Source organism: Sorex araneus, chromosome 4, assembly GCF_027595985.1.
Source record: "Sorex araneus isolate mSorAra2 chromosome 4, mSorAra2.pri, whole genome shotgun sequence".
NCBI classification, from domain to species: Eukaryota; Metazoa; Chordata; class Mammalia; order Eulipotyphla; family Soricidae; genus Sorex; species Sorex araneus.
In genome coordinates this window covers 42295867-42312164 of record NC_073305.1, presented here as the reverse complement: position 1 = coordinate 42312164, position 16298 = coordinate 42295867, and the positions used below count along the sequence as shown (strand labels likewise).

The 16298-nt window shown below is 50.4% G+C and overlaps 1 protein-coding gene across 1 annotated transcript in view; it reads left to right on the top strand.

The window, feature by feature from the left end:
• Positions 1-14665, top strand: part of CDCP1 (CUB domain containing protein 1) — a 53127-nt gene extending 38462 nt beyond the window's left edge. The window contains exons 5-9 of the mRNA XM_004614597.2: positions 7743-7964; positions 8700-9080; positions 10458-10823; positions 11650-11737; positions 14248-14665. Of these exons, the coding sequence (XP_004614654.2) occupies positions 7743-7964; positions 8700-9080; positions 10458-10823; positions 11650-11737; positions 14248-14665 (1475 nt within the window). The remainder of the gene's footprint in view (positions 1-7742; positions 7965-8699; positions 9081-10457; positions 10824-11649; positions 11738-14247) is intronic.
• The last annotated feature ends 1633 nt before the right edge of the window (positions 14666-16298 follow it).

Sequence of the window (16298 nt, the reverse complement as noted above, 5' to 3'; positions counted from 1 at the left end):
TGCATAGCTCGCCTCTTGCGAAATTCTTCCCCGCCAGGCCTCTCCCCATAGCGTTCCTCTAGCTCCCTCTGACACCAGCGTTTCCAGCACATTCAAGGCCCAGAGTAAGTCCGCTGCCCTGCTCTCAGGAGGCATCGTCTTGTCTAACGTGGCTTGAAAACCAAGAGTCCCATCCCAGGCACAGTCTAGGAGAAGGGGCCGGGGAGCAGGGTAGAATGGGGGCACCCAAGAGAGTGGCTGCTCTGGGAGGGCGGAGCATCAGAAACGAGGGCAGAGTGGACAGACTTTCCACGGGGCAGAGTAACTGTGGAGAGTCAGAGCCTCGGCAAGAACAAAGGGAGCCATCGGGGACACCCGCCACCCAGACCCCCCCGTTCATCATCCACAGCAGAACCAGACCACAGTGTAAAGTGCAGGATGGGGGGAGTGGTTTCCGTGTGTAGACAGCAACATCTGTGTAGACGGGCGTTGACTAGAATTTAACTGTCAGGCTTGAGAACCCTGCTATCAACCTGTCTCTGCAGACAAGTATCAGATAGGCTCAAACTAGACCCAGAGAACTCTGGCAGGGAATGTCTTCCCGTGGCACATGCCCACACACATCCTAGCTTGCAGGGCGAGTCATGTGCCAGTTGCCCAGGACCAGGACGTACTGACTAGTGTGTGAGCGCCGATGGTTAACACCGCCCCAAGCCTGCTGCTCAGTGGGGTTGAGAGCTCCACGATGGAGCGTTTGTCTCCACGAAACAAACAAGTGCTCCGTGATGCCCTCTCTTCCCTTATTCTTCATTTTGTTTTGTTTGGGGGCCACACCTGGCTGTGCTTAGGCCTGATTGTCTTTTTACTTTTTTTACTTTTTTTTATTTTTTACTAGTGAACCACTGTGAGGTACAGTTACAGACTTACAACCTTTCATGCTTGTGTTTCAGTCATACAGTGGTCAACCACCCATCCCTCCACCGGTGCCCGTTTTCCACCACCAATGGTCCCAGCATCCCTCCCACAACCCCCACCCTGTCCCCTCCACCCCACCCCGCCTCTGTGGCAAGGCATTCCCTGTCGCTCTCTCTTTCCTTTTGGGTGTTGTGGTTTGCAGTAGAGGTATTAAGTGAGTAGGCCTTACTTTCAACTCTGTACTCAGGTATCACTCCTGGCAGGACTCAGGGGACCATATGTGGTGCTGGGAATTAAACCTGCATTGGATACATGCAAAGCAAATGTCCTTCCCACTGTACTATCTCTCCAGCCCCTTCTTCTCCCTTCCTGAGATAGCACTGTACTACCCAGTCATGCCTGGTATGTTGACACTTTTGTTTCCAGGAGATGAAGCAAATAATTTTGGCCACATGAGTTTCATCTAATGGTCACAGTTGCAAAAAAGCTGCTCTGTTGTCACGAGCAGACTGTTTCTAGAATATTCTACTATATTTTATGATACCGATCAAGGAATCATCTCTATTACTCCCTCCAGCTCCTGGTAGCTATATTTACTTACCCTCAAAATACCAAACTATATTTTCAGAGCTATGGGTTTCCGGGTTATCGTGACTCAAATAGGGTGAGTGGATACGACTCTCCGACATGTTGCTCTGGGTACTTCCATTACCTATTCTGGGGTATAGCTGGTTTTGCCAGTCCACTGCCTCTCAGACTTTCATAAATCCCCAGAAGGCATCTGGAGATCTTAGCTAAGTGTTGATGGGTTTTTGTTTAGTGATGGTGTTCTGATGGACTTTCCACATCTTGTGGCCTCCGACATATTCCCACAGACACATTTTCAGTTTATACCGAGATATCTCTGTCTGAGAATATAATTCAAAGGGCTGAGTGTGTGCTTTGAGGCCTGGTTCAGTCCCTAGCACCACATGGGCCCGTGCCAGGAGTCATCCCTCAGCACCACTGGGTGCGGCCAGAAAAGGAAAAGAAAAGATATTTCTCACTGGTGGAGGGATGGGTGTTTGATCATTTTATGACTGAAACTCAAACATGAAAGCTTTGTAACTGCATCTCGCAGTGATTCAATTAAGAAAAAAAGAAAAGATATTTCTGTCTCAGATACTGATTCCGGGCATCTGTGACATCAAACAGAGATGGCCTTTTTTCCTGTCAGGGGAAGAGGTGGTCTGTGCACCTCAAGCTCCAATGTTTCGTCTTGTTCACATGAAGAAAACAGCAAAGTGTTGTAAGAGAAATTGGGACTCTTTAGTGGCAGAAACGTTTTCAAGTCACAGCTCTGCCCCTTAGCACAGTGACCTTGGCAGTTCATGTGACCTCCCCCGTGGCCTCTGGGTCAGCCATGTTTCCCCTCTCGGAGTGGAGGGATGGACAGGGCAACTAGCCCATGGTGGTCGCTCTCATGGTTCTAAGATTCAGGAACGTGACGGGGGAGGATTCACATTGAACGCCCCACCCCCGAGAGAGGGGAAGGCCCGCTTCTCCTCGCCGTCCAGTCTCACCTGCTAAAGTCACCAATGCAAACAGCCCTAGGCAGCATGTTGGTGCTCTGTGTACAGGTCCAGCAGGCCAGCCTTCCAATAGAGAACGCAGAGTACAGAAAGCACACTCCTAGAATGTTTGAGTTGTGCACCAGTTTGTTTTTTCAGGGGGTCCAGGGCCCTCCTGACGGGTTCCACCATGAGAGATGTCTTGATCTGGAATCAGGAGTGTTTTTCTCAGTTAATGATACACAGTGGGTTTGGGTTCCCCTTCAGGGTGTCTCAGCCCACCCAGTGTAATTATTACACAGTCACTTTCACAGGAGAGACACACCGCCAGGCCCCAGTGCCATTCCATACCTTCTAGGACGACCAGGACGGCGAAGGCTTGGACTTCTCTCTGCTCATTCTCACTGCTCATTCTCATTCTCACTGCTGGAGAGAATGAGGGTCTCCAGGAGTGTCCAGTGGCTCAGCTCCTCTTGGAGGACCCTGTGGCAGCTTTTTTTTTTTTTTTGGCTTTTTGGGTCACACCCAGTGATGCAGTGCACAGGTGCACAGGTTTTACCCCTGGCTCATTCACTCAGGAATTAATTCCTGGCTGTGCTCAGGGGAACATATGGGATGCTGGGAATCGAACCGGGGTTGACCACGTGCAAGGCAAATGCTCTACCCACTGTGCTATTGCTTCAGCCCCAGAGGCAGCTTCTTTTAAAGTTAAGCTTACATCTAACTGAGGTCCAGAAGTTTCATACCCAAGAGAAATGAAACCTCTTGGTTTTTCCAAAATATATAGAAGACCATGCACAGCAGACTAAGTCAAAGACCGAAATCAACCCAAGTCTTTGTGAATAGAAAAACAGATAGGCAGATGTGGTCTTCTCAACGGATGGGATATTGCTCAGCAATAATTAGGGGAAATGTGAATGATATCCACAGCAACAGGAATGAGTAACACTGTAGCACTGTCATCCCATTGTTCATTGATTTGCTCGAACGGGCACCAGTAACGTCTCCATTGTGAGACTTGTTGTTACTGTTTTTGGCACATCAAATACACCATGGGGAGCTTGCCAGGCTCTGCCGTGCGGAGAGAATACTCTCGGTAGCTTGCCAGGCTCTCCAAGAAGGATGGAGGAATTGAACCCGGGTCGGCTGTGTGCAAGACAAACGCCCTACCTGCTGTACTATCACTCCAGTCCACAGGAATGAGTATTGAAACTATTTACTGAAGGGCTGGGGATATGTCTCAAGTGATAGAGTAGAAGCCTTGCATGCACAAGATCCCCAGTACCGCCAGGTGTAGCCATGGTGACCTTTGAGTTCTCCCACGCCTAACCACTGCCCTAACTCAAAGGGCTGGAGAGCTTGCTTTGCATGAGGGAAGCCTGGTTCAGTCTCCCCAGTATGGTCACTTGAGCACCACTGGGAGTGACCACCCCCCCCACACACCAACACTTAGCCAGGAGTATCCTCTTAGCACAACTGAATGGGGTACCCCTGACTAGCCAGCTCTTGTGACTCTGGACTAGTTACTTTACCTTTATAAGCAAAAACAAACAAAAATAAAGCAACAGATATAGACAAACAGCCAGAAGACTGAGCCAGAAGAGTACATCCAATATGATTTATTCATTTATTCATTCATTATTCATATGATTTATTCATTTGAGGTTCCAGATAGGTAAAAATCTACAATGACAGAAATCAGATTGTTATTTTTAGTGAATGGGAAGTCAGGAGAACTTGGCAAGGAGCACCAAAGAATTTGCCAGGATAATATAAATATTCTAGATTTTGTTAAAAATGGTAAGCACAATGGAGATATAAAATTGTCAAAAGTTCATCACACTGAACGTTTTAAACCAGTGCATTGTTTTACCAGTGCATTTTATATATGTATATATAAAATCAAAGGAAGATCTGTGAAATAGTGAAGAGAGAATGTTCAGGAGTCAGGCTGAATGGGGTACCCTTGATTTGCCAGCTGTTGTGACTCGGGACTAGTTACTTTACCTTTCTAAGCTTTGGAGGACGTTTGGGAATGAGGGTGGTTCCTGCAGGTAATTGTGAAGACAAATTTTAAAGCCCAGTAGGGCCAGTAGGGAATGAGCTTAATGTGGGGGAAAGCGTTTGAAAAGCTAACCATTTTCTCTACCAAGTCACATTTGAGTGCCCAAGAGTGGAATCCTAGCTCCAGCTCTGATAGAGCTTATCTTTTTCAAGTGCTATGATTATTAGACTTATGGGGAAACCTACGTAGAAACAGGCAATAAGAACTAAAGAAAATAGCTGGCAGGTATCACCACTTTGCCCCTTTCCCTAGCGTATTTCTGATTGAACCCCCTAGCACCCTGTTCAAAAAGAGCAATTCCATCCTTGATGTAGGGCTGGTGACCGGGAAGGAAGACTCTTAGCAGACCCACAGGTGGATGTTACTTACTTGCTGTGCTGTGTGCAGGGAGGCTGAGGGATCTGATGAGCAAACCAGCAGCACCCTTGAGCTGCAGAAGCAGCACCACTTCCTCTAGCCACCTTCCCAATCTGGTGGCTTTTTATAAGAGCAGAATGAACGAAGCCAAAAAATGACTGGCCTGCAGGCAGTGGCATCATCAGGTGAAACAATGCTTTTTGTAAAGCAACCCTGTCTTCTGAAGAGTTGAGGGTCTGGAGCAGTAGTACAGCGGGTAGGGCACTGACCTTGCATGCAGCCAACCTGGGTCTGATCCCCAGCACCCCATCTGGTTTCCTAAGTTCCTCCAGGAGTGACCCCTGAGCACAGAGCCAGGAGTAAGCCCTACACATTGCCAGGCATGGCCCCCAAAACAACAGCATCAGCAACAAAAAGAGTTGAAAACTATTTCTAGAGGGCTGGAGAGATATACTTACAGTGGGCAGGGCACATGCCTTGCACATAGTTGGTCCAAGTTGGATCCCAGGTAGCCCTTACGGTTCCCTGAGCACTTCCAGGAATAATTTCTGAGTTCAGAGTCAGGAATAAGCCCTGAGCATCGCCAGGTATGGCCCCAAGGCACACAAATAAAAACACACAAAAAATTCCTTCTGACCAACTATGCTGGCCCCATTTCCAGCACTCTCTCTCCCTCTCTCCTTCCCTCCCTCTTTCGCTTTCTCTTTCTTTTTTTTTCTCTCTCTCTCATAACCAAAGTTATGAATTTATGGTATTTGATTCTGGTTTTTTATTATACTTGCTCTTCATCTCTCCATTTACTTACATAAGTATGTTCTATATAGAAGGAGCTATTTTATTTTGGAGATTCTGTAAGCAAGTGGTTTCATATTCTGTATAACATTGTGTAACTCTTTTGGTTTGGGACACATGTGGTACCAAGGATTGGACCCACATCAGGTGCATGCAAGCACCCTTACCACTGTACTATCTCACTGGGACTATCCCATTGCTTAGCTGCTCTTCCTGCAGCTTGGTCTTACACCACTGAATAGCGTTTGGCCCGTGGTTGGCCACATTTATGATGGTGATCCTAATAGGCTAGACCACTTAGGTGCATAGTGGGCTATGCCTTCTAGGTTTGTGTGGTTAGGTGTGACATTCACACAACAGAATCCCTAAGGATACTTTCCCTGCCCTATCTGCATTACTCAGCAGTACATGACTGCTTAGATTTCTCCTGTCTTGTTAACTGCTGTGTATTATTTCATTCATGATTGTTCCATGGTGTATCTGACTGTTGCAGCCCTGGGTGCTTGTTTGTTTACCAGAAGTACAGGGTGACTCTCTATCCCCATGTCATGTTGCCGGGGTTCCCTTTTCACACTAATTCCCAATTCCCTGAGGCACAAGTATCCCGGACTCCTGCCAGGACTGTGGAGAGCACCTGCTTCCCCATAACCTCCAGGACCTGATCTGATCAGACTCAGTGTCGCCCTCTGGCTGGCAGGAAGCACGGGTGCACTTGTTGCTGTCTCTGGTGCCACCTAAGAACTCTACATATGTGGTAATTTGGATATTTCCTTTTCCGCACATTGGTCCATCATTCTTTATGCAATTCTATTTTTCCTAGCAATGATTTATTGCGCCTGTGATCAGACAGATATATTCATCTTTCTTTTTAGATTTTATAATTTGTATTTATCCCACATCTGTATGAATATCCTTCTTGGTTTCTGTTTAGTTCACTGCTTTGACGGAGCAGTCTAATTTTATTCTTTTGCTACTGGGAGAGACTGACTTCTGGCTTGGCCTATGGAATAGTTCCTCTCTTTCTCACTTAGCTGACATGGTACGATAATGCCTGTGATTCTCTCCTGTCTCTAAATCCTCTATCTCTGCAGTAACTCCACTGCTCATGGTATTTAGATAAATGCTGGCAAATCTCATGTGATTGACTTCTTATGCAGCAACTGGAGGTAATGAATATTATAAAAGATGTAGAATGAATATTGTAAAAGATTTGGGAATGTGAAAACCAGGTAACAAAATAAGTAAAAAACATAAAATAATGAAGTAAAAAGATGAATATAAAATTTTACTTAGACTTTAAGTAGGAGCAAGGACTAAAATGAACTAGAAGGATAAAAGTTTAATAGGATTGTTAATGCAATTCATGTGTTTCTTTTTTACTTCTTTTGGCAGGAGGCACACCCAGCAGTACTCAGGGACTACTCCTGGCTCTGTGCTCAGGGGTCACTCCCGGTGGTGCTCTGAGGACCACATGTGGTACCAAGATTGAACTTTGACCTCCTTCTTGCACAGTATGCATGTTGGTCCTTTGCACTATCTTCTGAATCCATCTGTATCTTTCTGTTTAAAGTTATTTTAACAGAGGCTCAAGTGATACTACAGCAGGTAGGGTGTTTGCCTTGCACATCCCCATGGACTGGGGGGTAATTCCAGGAGTAATTCCTGAGTGCAGAGCCAGGAGTAACCCCTGAGCATCACCAGGTGTGATCCAAAAAAAGCAAAATAAACATTTTTTTAAAATAAAGTTATTGAGGGGCTGGAGTGATAGCACAGCGGATAGGGCGTTTGCTTTGCATGCTGCCGACCCGGATTCGATTCCCAGCATCCCGTATGGTCCCCTGAGCACGGCCAGGAGTAGTTCCTGAGTGCATGAGCCAGGAGTCACCCCTGTGCATGGCCGGGTGTGACCCAAAAAGCAAAAAAAAAAAAAAATTAAATTAAATTAAAATAAAGTTATTGTAACATTGTCTCTATAATGAGATTTCCCCAGCATTCCCCATTCGGAGGCCTGGTGTGACGCTTTGCCATCCCACAGGGCACCCGCTACGCTGTTCATGACGCCTGCTTTCTCTCTGTGCTTCCAGATAAGACCTACCTGGTCGACCTGAGCAATGAGCGAACCATGTCAGTCACCATCGAGCCGCGGCCCGTCAGACTGAGTCGCAAGTTTGTGCCCGGCTGCTTCGTGTGTCTGGAGTCCCGGACCTGTGGCACCAACATCACCCTGACCCCGGGCTCCAAGCACAAGATCTCCTTCCTGTGCGATGACCTGACCCGCCTGTGGATGAATGCCGAGAAGACGCTAAGTTAGTGTTTGTGGGGTCTTCTCGGTGGGGGGCCCGGAAAGGTTGTAGCTCTCAGGATGAGAAATGTGCTTTGCAAAGCCAGCTTAGCACAGGCAGCAGTGCGGCCCAGGCCCCACACCCGCCCTCTGGGATAATCCTGTCCTCGGATTGCCTCCCAAAGCCTCGCCTGGTCACTCCCTACCTAACATGCCCCCTGCCTTTCCACTGCCCACTCATCCTTCTCTCCGTGGACTAGAGCTTGCCATGGCAAACTTTGGCTTCCTCTATTTTTTTCTCCCTTAATCCCTTATCTATGAGAGACAGGTGCTGATTGTGTAACAAATAGACCAGTGTTCACCTCCCTGCTGGGCCACCAGGATCTCTGCCATAGTTGCATCTTGCCAGTCTTGAGGTCCACCCCTGCCCAGGACTGGCTCCCCATGGACACAGGACAGCAGAGCCCCCAGGAGGAAAAACAGCTCTGCTCACAAGGCACTTAGCATCCCAGAAGCAGATTCCCAGAAGAGAGAAGAGAACATTTAGACTCTAAGTACTCATACAAGTCAGTTGGCTAGCCTAAAAACAGTAAGAACCTGAGTGAGCAGACAGGCTAGAACAGGGTCTCTGGGGGCCAGGAATAGGGCAGAGAGGGTGGGGGAGACCAGAAAGCAAGTAGGAAGCCCCTGACCCACCCAAGCACTTACACGGCCACCACCACCACCACCACCACCACCACCACCACCTCCTCTTTTCCAGGTTGCCTGGACCACCGGTACTGCCTCAGGAGGTCCTACTCACTCCAGGTGCCTGGGGACCTCCTCCAGCTGCCTGTGCAGCTGCACGACTTCTCCTGGAAGCTGCAGGTGCCCGAGGACAGGCTCAGCTTGGCGCTGGCACCGGCCCAGAAGCTGCAGCAGTACACGCACGAGCGGCCCTGCAACACCAGCTTCAGCTACTTCGTGGCTAGCACTGTCCCTGGCCAGAACCTGCATTTTGGCTCCTTCTGCTCCGGAGGCTCCATCGAGCAGATCCAGGTGAAGCAGAACATCTCCGTGACCTTCCGCACCTTTGCCCCCACCTTCCAGCAAGAGGCGCTTGGGCAGAGCCTGACTGTGTCCTTTATCCCATACCTCAAAGGTAAGAGGCTCTGGGGTTTACCCCCTCGTATTGTTGTATTCATTGTTAGTTTCCAGAGATGGTATAGTGGGACTGGAGAAATAGTACAGTGGGTAGAGCTCTTGCCTTGCATGTGGCTGATGTGAGTTTGGTCCCCAGAATCCCATATGGTCCCTCAAGCCCACAGGAGTGATCCCTGATCTCCAGGAGTAACCCCTGAGCACTGCTGGGTGTGATCTGAAACACCTCTTCCCCCCCTGTGCCCCCCAAAAAAGAGAGAAATGATTCTGGCAACAGGAAGCCCTGGTTGGGAGGTGGTCAAACAAGTAAACAAGTTCCAAGTTATTTTTGGAAGCAGATAAGATACAAATGAGAATGTGCCTCATTTCCCAAGTCCTGGATCTTTAAGTTGGTGACCGAAGACATGTTATGCACAATTCAGATTGCAGAGGAGGTGGAGAAATAGTAAAGTGGGCTAGGGTGTTTGCCTAGCGTGCAGTCAACCCAGGTTCGATCGCTGGCATTCCATATGGCACTGCTGGGTGTGGCCCAAAGACACACACACACACACACACACACACAGAGTGTTCAGAGAACAATTCCATTGCATTAGAGACCATTGTAAAGTTGACCAAGATCTTGATTTGAGGCCATCTAGGTCCTTTGTTGGGGACAGGAAGGCCATCATCCAGCCCTCAGATGAATTATGGTCAGGCCAGGCTGACTAATGTTGCCAGGGTTTGCCAGAGAACCTCCTTCTGGGGAGTCTTTGGAAATAACTAAGACCCATGCTCATCACTGTGAGATGATGGCCTTTATCAGGTCAAGAAGGGTTCACTGGTGTATCAGAAGCACTCTCAGCCTCTCAGTTACAGCATTTATAGTGGTGGTAGCCTTTAGAACCAAAGTTGATTGTGTCCCAGTCCCTCCAGGAAGTCACGAGCCAGTGAGCGTCCATGAGTCGGGAACCTCCGAAAGGTTACTGTGATGACCATCAGTGTAGCCAGCTGTGCTGGGTTTTACTCGTTGTCTTATTGCTTTTGTTGTTGTTGTTGTTGGGGGTTTTTGTTTTCGAAAGACCCAAGTGTCTCTTCTGACTAAGAGTCTGCTTCCATGCTGACCAGTGCAGCAGCCACCGGCCACATGTGGTGATTTAAATTTCATTCAGTTATTAATAAGGAGAGTGGGAAATTCCATTTCTCATCACACCACACACATTGCCGGGCTTCGACTGATAGCTGTGGTGGTGGCTGCTCCCCGATGCCGTATAGGTGCTGAACCCCTTTCCTTCATCACAGAGACTGCACAGTGCATTTGGGTCCTTCCCCCCCTCGCCTTTGTCCTCCGTAGAGACACGGTGAAACCCCAGCCATGTGACTTCTCTTCTCTCTCCCGCAGAGGAGGGTGTCATCACGGTGACCCCGGACACGAAAAGCAAGGTCTACCTGAGGACCCCTAACTGGGACCGGGGCATGCCACCCCTGACCTCGGTGTCCTGGAACATCAGCGTGCCCAGGGACCAGGTGGCGCGCCTGACTTTCCTCAAGGAGCGGACCGGGGTGGTGTGCCACACGGGGCGCGCCTTCATGATCATCCAGGAGCAGCAGACCCACGTCGAGGAGATCTTCAGCCTAGAGGAGGACGTGCTTCCCAAGCCCAGCTTCTACCATCACAGCTTCTGGGTCAACATCTCCAACTGCAGCCCCGTGAGCGGCAAACAGCTGGACCTGCACTTCTGGGTGACACTCACCCCGAGAACCATGGGTAAGAGCCTTCCGCGGTCCCGGAAAGACGGCGGTGGGCCACAAATCGGAGCAGGATGAGGAAGTGAATCCGAATACAGGCTTTGGGTCCTGGCTGTCTGGGCATGCATAATGCTGCATGGCTGGCCATGCCAGAGCTCAGTAGCTCCAGAATAGCCGTGTGCCACTGCACGCAGATGAACCAGGCAGTTCTGTTCAGCGCAGAGCTCTTTGGGGCTTACGCTCCCTGACACCTTGAAAGCAGCAGGCTGGCTGCTGAGCCCCTTGGGAGGGGCAGAAAGAGCCACGAGAGACTGGAGAAGAGACACGAGTTCTTCTGAGCTCAGCTGTGTGAGCTAGACAGACACGAGCCACCTCCTGGTGGGAGGAGCTCCAGGGTCACATCAAATACAGGGTTGGGGGCTGGAGCAGTAGGACACAATGGCCGTTTTGTTTGCTCACAATCCCACGGGTCCGGAATCCCAGCAGGGCACAGCTGGTGGCTCATCTCTGCTCTAAGGTACCTGGAGGGTGACTGGGATGGCTCATCTGGAGACGGGGGTCTGGAGCCCTGCTGCCAGTGCTTGGCTTGTTTTCCCCGACTCTCCCCCAGGCCAACTTGGGCTTCCACCCAGCATGCTCTCAGCACGGTCAGACCATCACGCTGGCCGGCTTCTCCGGCCACCAGTCCTCTCAGAGGTTAGGTCTGGAACAGGCTGGCCGGACTCCAGAGGAAGGAAATTCGGCTCTCCCAAAGTGAGGGGAAGGGCGGGAAGGAGAGCCTCCTGCAGCCATGACTCTCGAGGTCACTAGCACCCTCTCCCCACTGTCTTCTCTCTCCCTCACAGACCTGACGGTCATCATCATCGCTGTGGTGGGAGGTGGCGCCTTGCTGCTGTTTACCCTCGGACTCATCATTTGCTGTGTGAAAAAGAAGTAGGTGGACACTCCTGGATGCCTCCAGCCCATCTGACACTCCAGAATGACTCCGAGTCATTCTGGAAATGGCTTTATCCCACTTCCGGAAGCTCAGTCCTGGATAACATTGCCAGGAGCTAGTTACACTTAGAGAAAGGGGAATCCCTTACTGGGGTGGGAAAAGAAAACGCCACAAACCAGGAGACCTGTGTGGGGCCGGGTGGTTCCCCAGCACGGTTTGAGGAACTGTCCCCCGCCTTCCCACCAGAGTCTGGGGGAACAGTCCGGCTGTGGGCCACAAAGGGGATCCTGGGCAGGAGAATCGTCTGTGGGCCCCACCAGGCCAGGCCTCTCCCACCGCGCCAGCCCTTTTCCTAAGGGAAACTTGCATACGTGGTCCAGCTGCTTCTCCCATTTCTTAAGCTGTTCGTGGTGTGTGTGTGTGTGTGTGTGTGTGTGTGTGTGTGTGCGCGCGCGCGCGCACGCGCGCGCGCTCAGAGGCCTGCAGACAAGCATCAGAAAGGCAGCCCTGTGGGCAAGAGGAAGGCCTCGCTGCCTGACTCAGCCCTTGATGCCACCCCCTCAGGCTGACAGCATCTGTTTTATGAAAACAAGGTGCTAACCTCTTTGAGACAGTACACGCTGCCTCCAGATTTTATCAGTTGTGCTCTTTTCCTGCTGGAAGCCCTGGAGAGAGAATCTTTGTTTCTTTGGATGACGGGAATCTCCTGAAAAGACACGCGCACACATTGTTTTAACTGACCAAGCCATGAGCAAGCAAGTGAAGTTGATCAGTGATGAGAGTGTCTCGGCACGTCTTCGTGGGGGAGGGAGGGCTGGCGTGCCACGAGCCCTTTCTGTGTGAAACGGGAGTGCAGAGTGGTGGGGAGCAGAGCATCCGCTTTCTTGAGAAGTCTCTAGTTCTCTTAGTCCGGAGTGGGCAGCCGGTGGGCAGCTGAACGGGAAGGCTGGCATTAGCTTCCTCATCAGGAGGGAGCTGGGTCCAGCCCTCACATCTCTCTCTCTCTAACCCCCCAATCCAGCCTAAGCTCAGCAGCCCCCAGCCTTGCCTGGCGAGGGCCGCCAGCTTTGGTTTGCCCCGGGTAGGGTCTGCAGAGGGAACAAGGCCTTTTGAACTTGTTTGCTCCACCAGTATTTCTGTTGGAGAGTCTGTTAGGCACCACGAACCAGGCAGGGCACTGGGAATCCAACAATGATCAAGACATGGTTTCTTCTTCCTCTGCCTTTGGGGCCCAAATTAACTAAAAAAGCTCCTAGAGGGGCCAGAGTGATAGTACAGTGGGTTAGGCATTTGCCTTGTACGCAGCCAACCCATGTTCGATCCCCAGCATCCCATATTGTTCCCCAAGCACCACCAGGAATGATTACTGACTGCAGAGCCAGAAGTAAGCCCTGAGCATCGCTGATTATGACCCAAAAGGAGAAAAAAAAAAAACAAACAAAAAACACCTTTCTGGATAGTAGAAGCATTGGGGAAGTCTCAAACAGGAGTTTAGAACCCCATTTCACTGGCCAGAGAATCAGTGTTACAAGCTGAAAGTTCTGAATTTATTTTTATTGCTCAGAAAAATATAGAGTTGGTCCCATGATTACTGAGCCTCCAGCCGGCATGCTGTGGGCCTATCATATTAGTCTCCATCTGAATCTCTGGTCTGCTCACAAGGTGGTCTTTCCCACCCAAAGCTTTGTTTTTCCGGGTCAGGGAGCAGGAATGCCCATCCTTGTCCCAGTTTCAGTGAGCACTGCAAGTTACGTGACAGTGGTGGTGTTGAGGAGCTCTGCATACACGCATGAACTCTGTCTTCTTTTGAGATGTTTGCCCCTGTAGCCGGTCACTGCTGAAGGAGCCACAGTCTACACTGATGCTCAGTTCTGTCCCTAGACCCCTGAGTAAGCTAAGACTCGACTTTCCATCCTGAGTCTCATGTTATTACCACATAAAATCTAGGCATTCATGGGGCTGGAGCAATAGCACAGCAGGTAGGGCACTTGCCGTGCACATAGCTGGCCCGGGTTCGATTCCCAGCATCCCATATGGTCTCCTGAGCACCACCAGGGTAATTCCTGAGTGCAGGGCCAGGAGTAACCCAAAAAGCAAAAAATTTTTAAAAAGTCTATAAAATCTAGGCACTCAGAGCTTACCTCCACTTCAGGAAGGGACAGAGCATTAGCTCTGGGGAAGTATCAAGAGAGATGTAGACCTTGGCCTTCAGCAGGCCTCTTCCTGTCTCGGGAAGCTGGGGTACGTGCTTCCAGTAGAAAAGAAGGGCTATCATATATCTCCCCTGGGATTGCACGTAGCAGCTCTGAAACACACTCACTCCTCACTCGAGCGTGAGAGGTGCCCTCTGTAACACTGTGTCTGCACCTTGAGGGTGGGAGACAGACGCTGGTCCCCTCTGAGCCTTCACTGGTTAAGGGGACGGCTTGGGACAGTCCTATCAAAAGCCTGCAGGGACAAATCAGCCCATGCCTTGACTTCTCCCTCGTTCCCTTTCTCATGGTAGGAAGAAGAAGATACACAAGGGCCCAGCTATCGGGGTCTACAACGGCCATGTCAATACCCAGATGCCAATGCAGCCCAAAAAGTTTCCGAAAGGGCGGAAGGACAACGACTCCCACGTGTACGCGGTCATCGAGGACACCATGGTGTACGGGCACCTGCTCCAGGAGTCCAACGGCTCCTTCCACCAGGCAGAGGTGGACACCTACCGGCCCTTCCAGGGCCCCATGGGGAGCTGCCCCCCCTCCCCACCCCCCTCAGTCTCCAGGGCCCCGACTAAAAAGTTGACCTCAGATGAGCTATCCCCGGACTCTGAGAGCGAACCTTACACCTTCTCTCACCCCAACAATGTGGAGGCGAACACGGGGACCACAAACATTCCCTTGCTGGATACCCAGGAGCCCGAGGAGCCTGCACGATAATGTGGCCGCGTGCCAGAGACTTTGCAGAGATCAGGTCCCAGGGAAGCCCTGAGAGCCGCCTCGCCGGAGCTAAAGAGGAGGATCGGCCGGAAGGAGCAGCTGGTTCTCCTGGACTTCACCAACCACTGCCCAGGCCAGGAGGATTCACCCCGTGATGAGACTGATGAGTCAGAAACCATGACTTGTGAGCTGGCTACAATCATCACAGTTCGTGTCCTTCTGAACTCAGGCCATCATGGAGGGGAGGGTGTGAGTAACCCCACACATAGCGTGCCACAGATTTTGGGTTTGGAGTCGAACGTGGACCAATACCGGATGCTAATCCTTACTCCTAGGAGCCCTCGTGGTGGGGGTTGCCCGGGATACAGTGACAAGGTGCCTTTCTGTTATTGCTGTTATTATTTATTTGCTGGTCCTGTTGAAGAAGTCGAATGGATAACCACACAGCTCTTTCTTACCTGGCACAGTGACATCTATTGCTAATTTATTGCTGGTGGCTTTTGACTTCTTCTGAACCCCAGAAAAGCCAGGGCCGGTGCCCTAGAGGTGGGACCAGTCTGCAGCATGCCCAGTCGGGAGAGGGGGGTCTATGTAAGCACCCTTGACACAGAGCTGCTTTCCTAGGAGAATTCTGAGTGTTCTGCATCACTCATCCACTGCAGAGGGTCCTCTGGGGCCCCCTTATCCTTTAATCCCTGAAATGAGAGCAATTTCTTTGAATTTCTGGGTCGACTTTTCCGGCTGCATCCACATTTGGGCATTTAACCCAAAATTTGGAGGATGTTTTCATCCCTTAATAATGCTTTTTTTTTTTTCCCAATGCCCCCAGGAGTGGCCACTGTATTGGTTTATCTTGCCCTATAAGGATAGCTGCACTCCTGGTGGCTTGCAACAACACAGGTTTCTTGTATTGTAGTTCTGGTGATTAAAAGTGCAAAGTGGGTTTCCCTGAGTTCAAACCAAGGTGTCAGCCCACCTGGGTTCCTTCTGAAGCTCAGGGGAGAGCCATGTGCTCGCCTCTTCCGCTGCTCCAGGCTGCCTGGTTTCCTTGGTTTCCGAGTGTTCCCAGTGTCTGGTCATGATGCAGCACTGGTTTTCCCCCTTCCCTCATTCTTCAGGGTTTCTACTTAAGAAGCCCCGCTAGGAACCCAATCTAATCTCCCCAACTCAGGATCCTGATCCCTTTTGCCAGGGAAGAACCCCCATGGGTTCTGGGGGTTTCATTTAGCTTACCGAGACGTTTTTAAGAATGAGTTTCTAGGAGCAAGGAACTAGCACAGCAGTTACAGCATATGCCTTGCATGTGTCTAACCAGGTTCAATCTCTGGCACCCTGTGGACCTCACGTACTTTGCTGGGGGTAGGGGCAAAGAAAGGGAGAGAGAATTTTTTTTAAGTACATTTAAAAAATCAGATCAGAAGTTCTGATATGTGCAGGAGCGGTAATACAGCACGTAGAGCACATGCCTTGCACACAGCTGACCTAGGTTCCATCCCAGCACCCCATATGGTCCCCCAGTGCTGCCAGGAGTGGTCTCTGAGTGCAGAACCAGAACTAAGCCCTGATACGGCCAGGTGTGGTCCAGAAACCCAAAAAATAATAAAGAGAGGAAGGAAGGAAGGAAGGAAGGAAG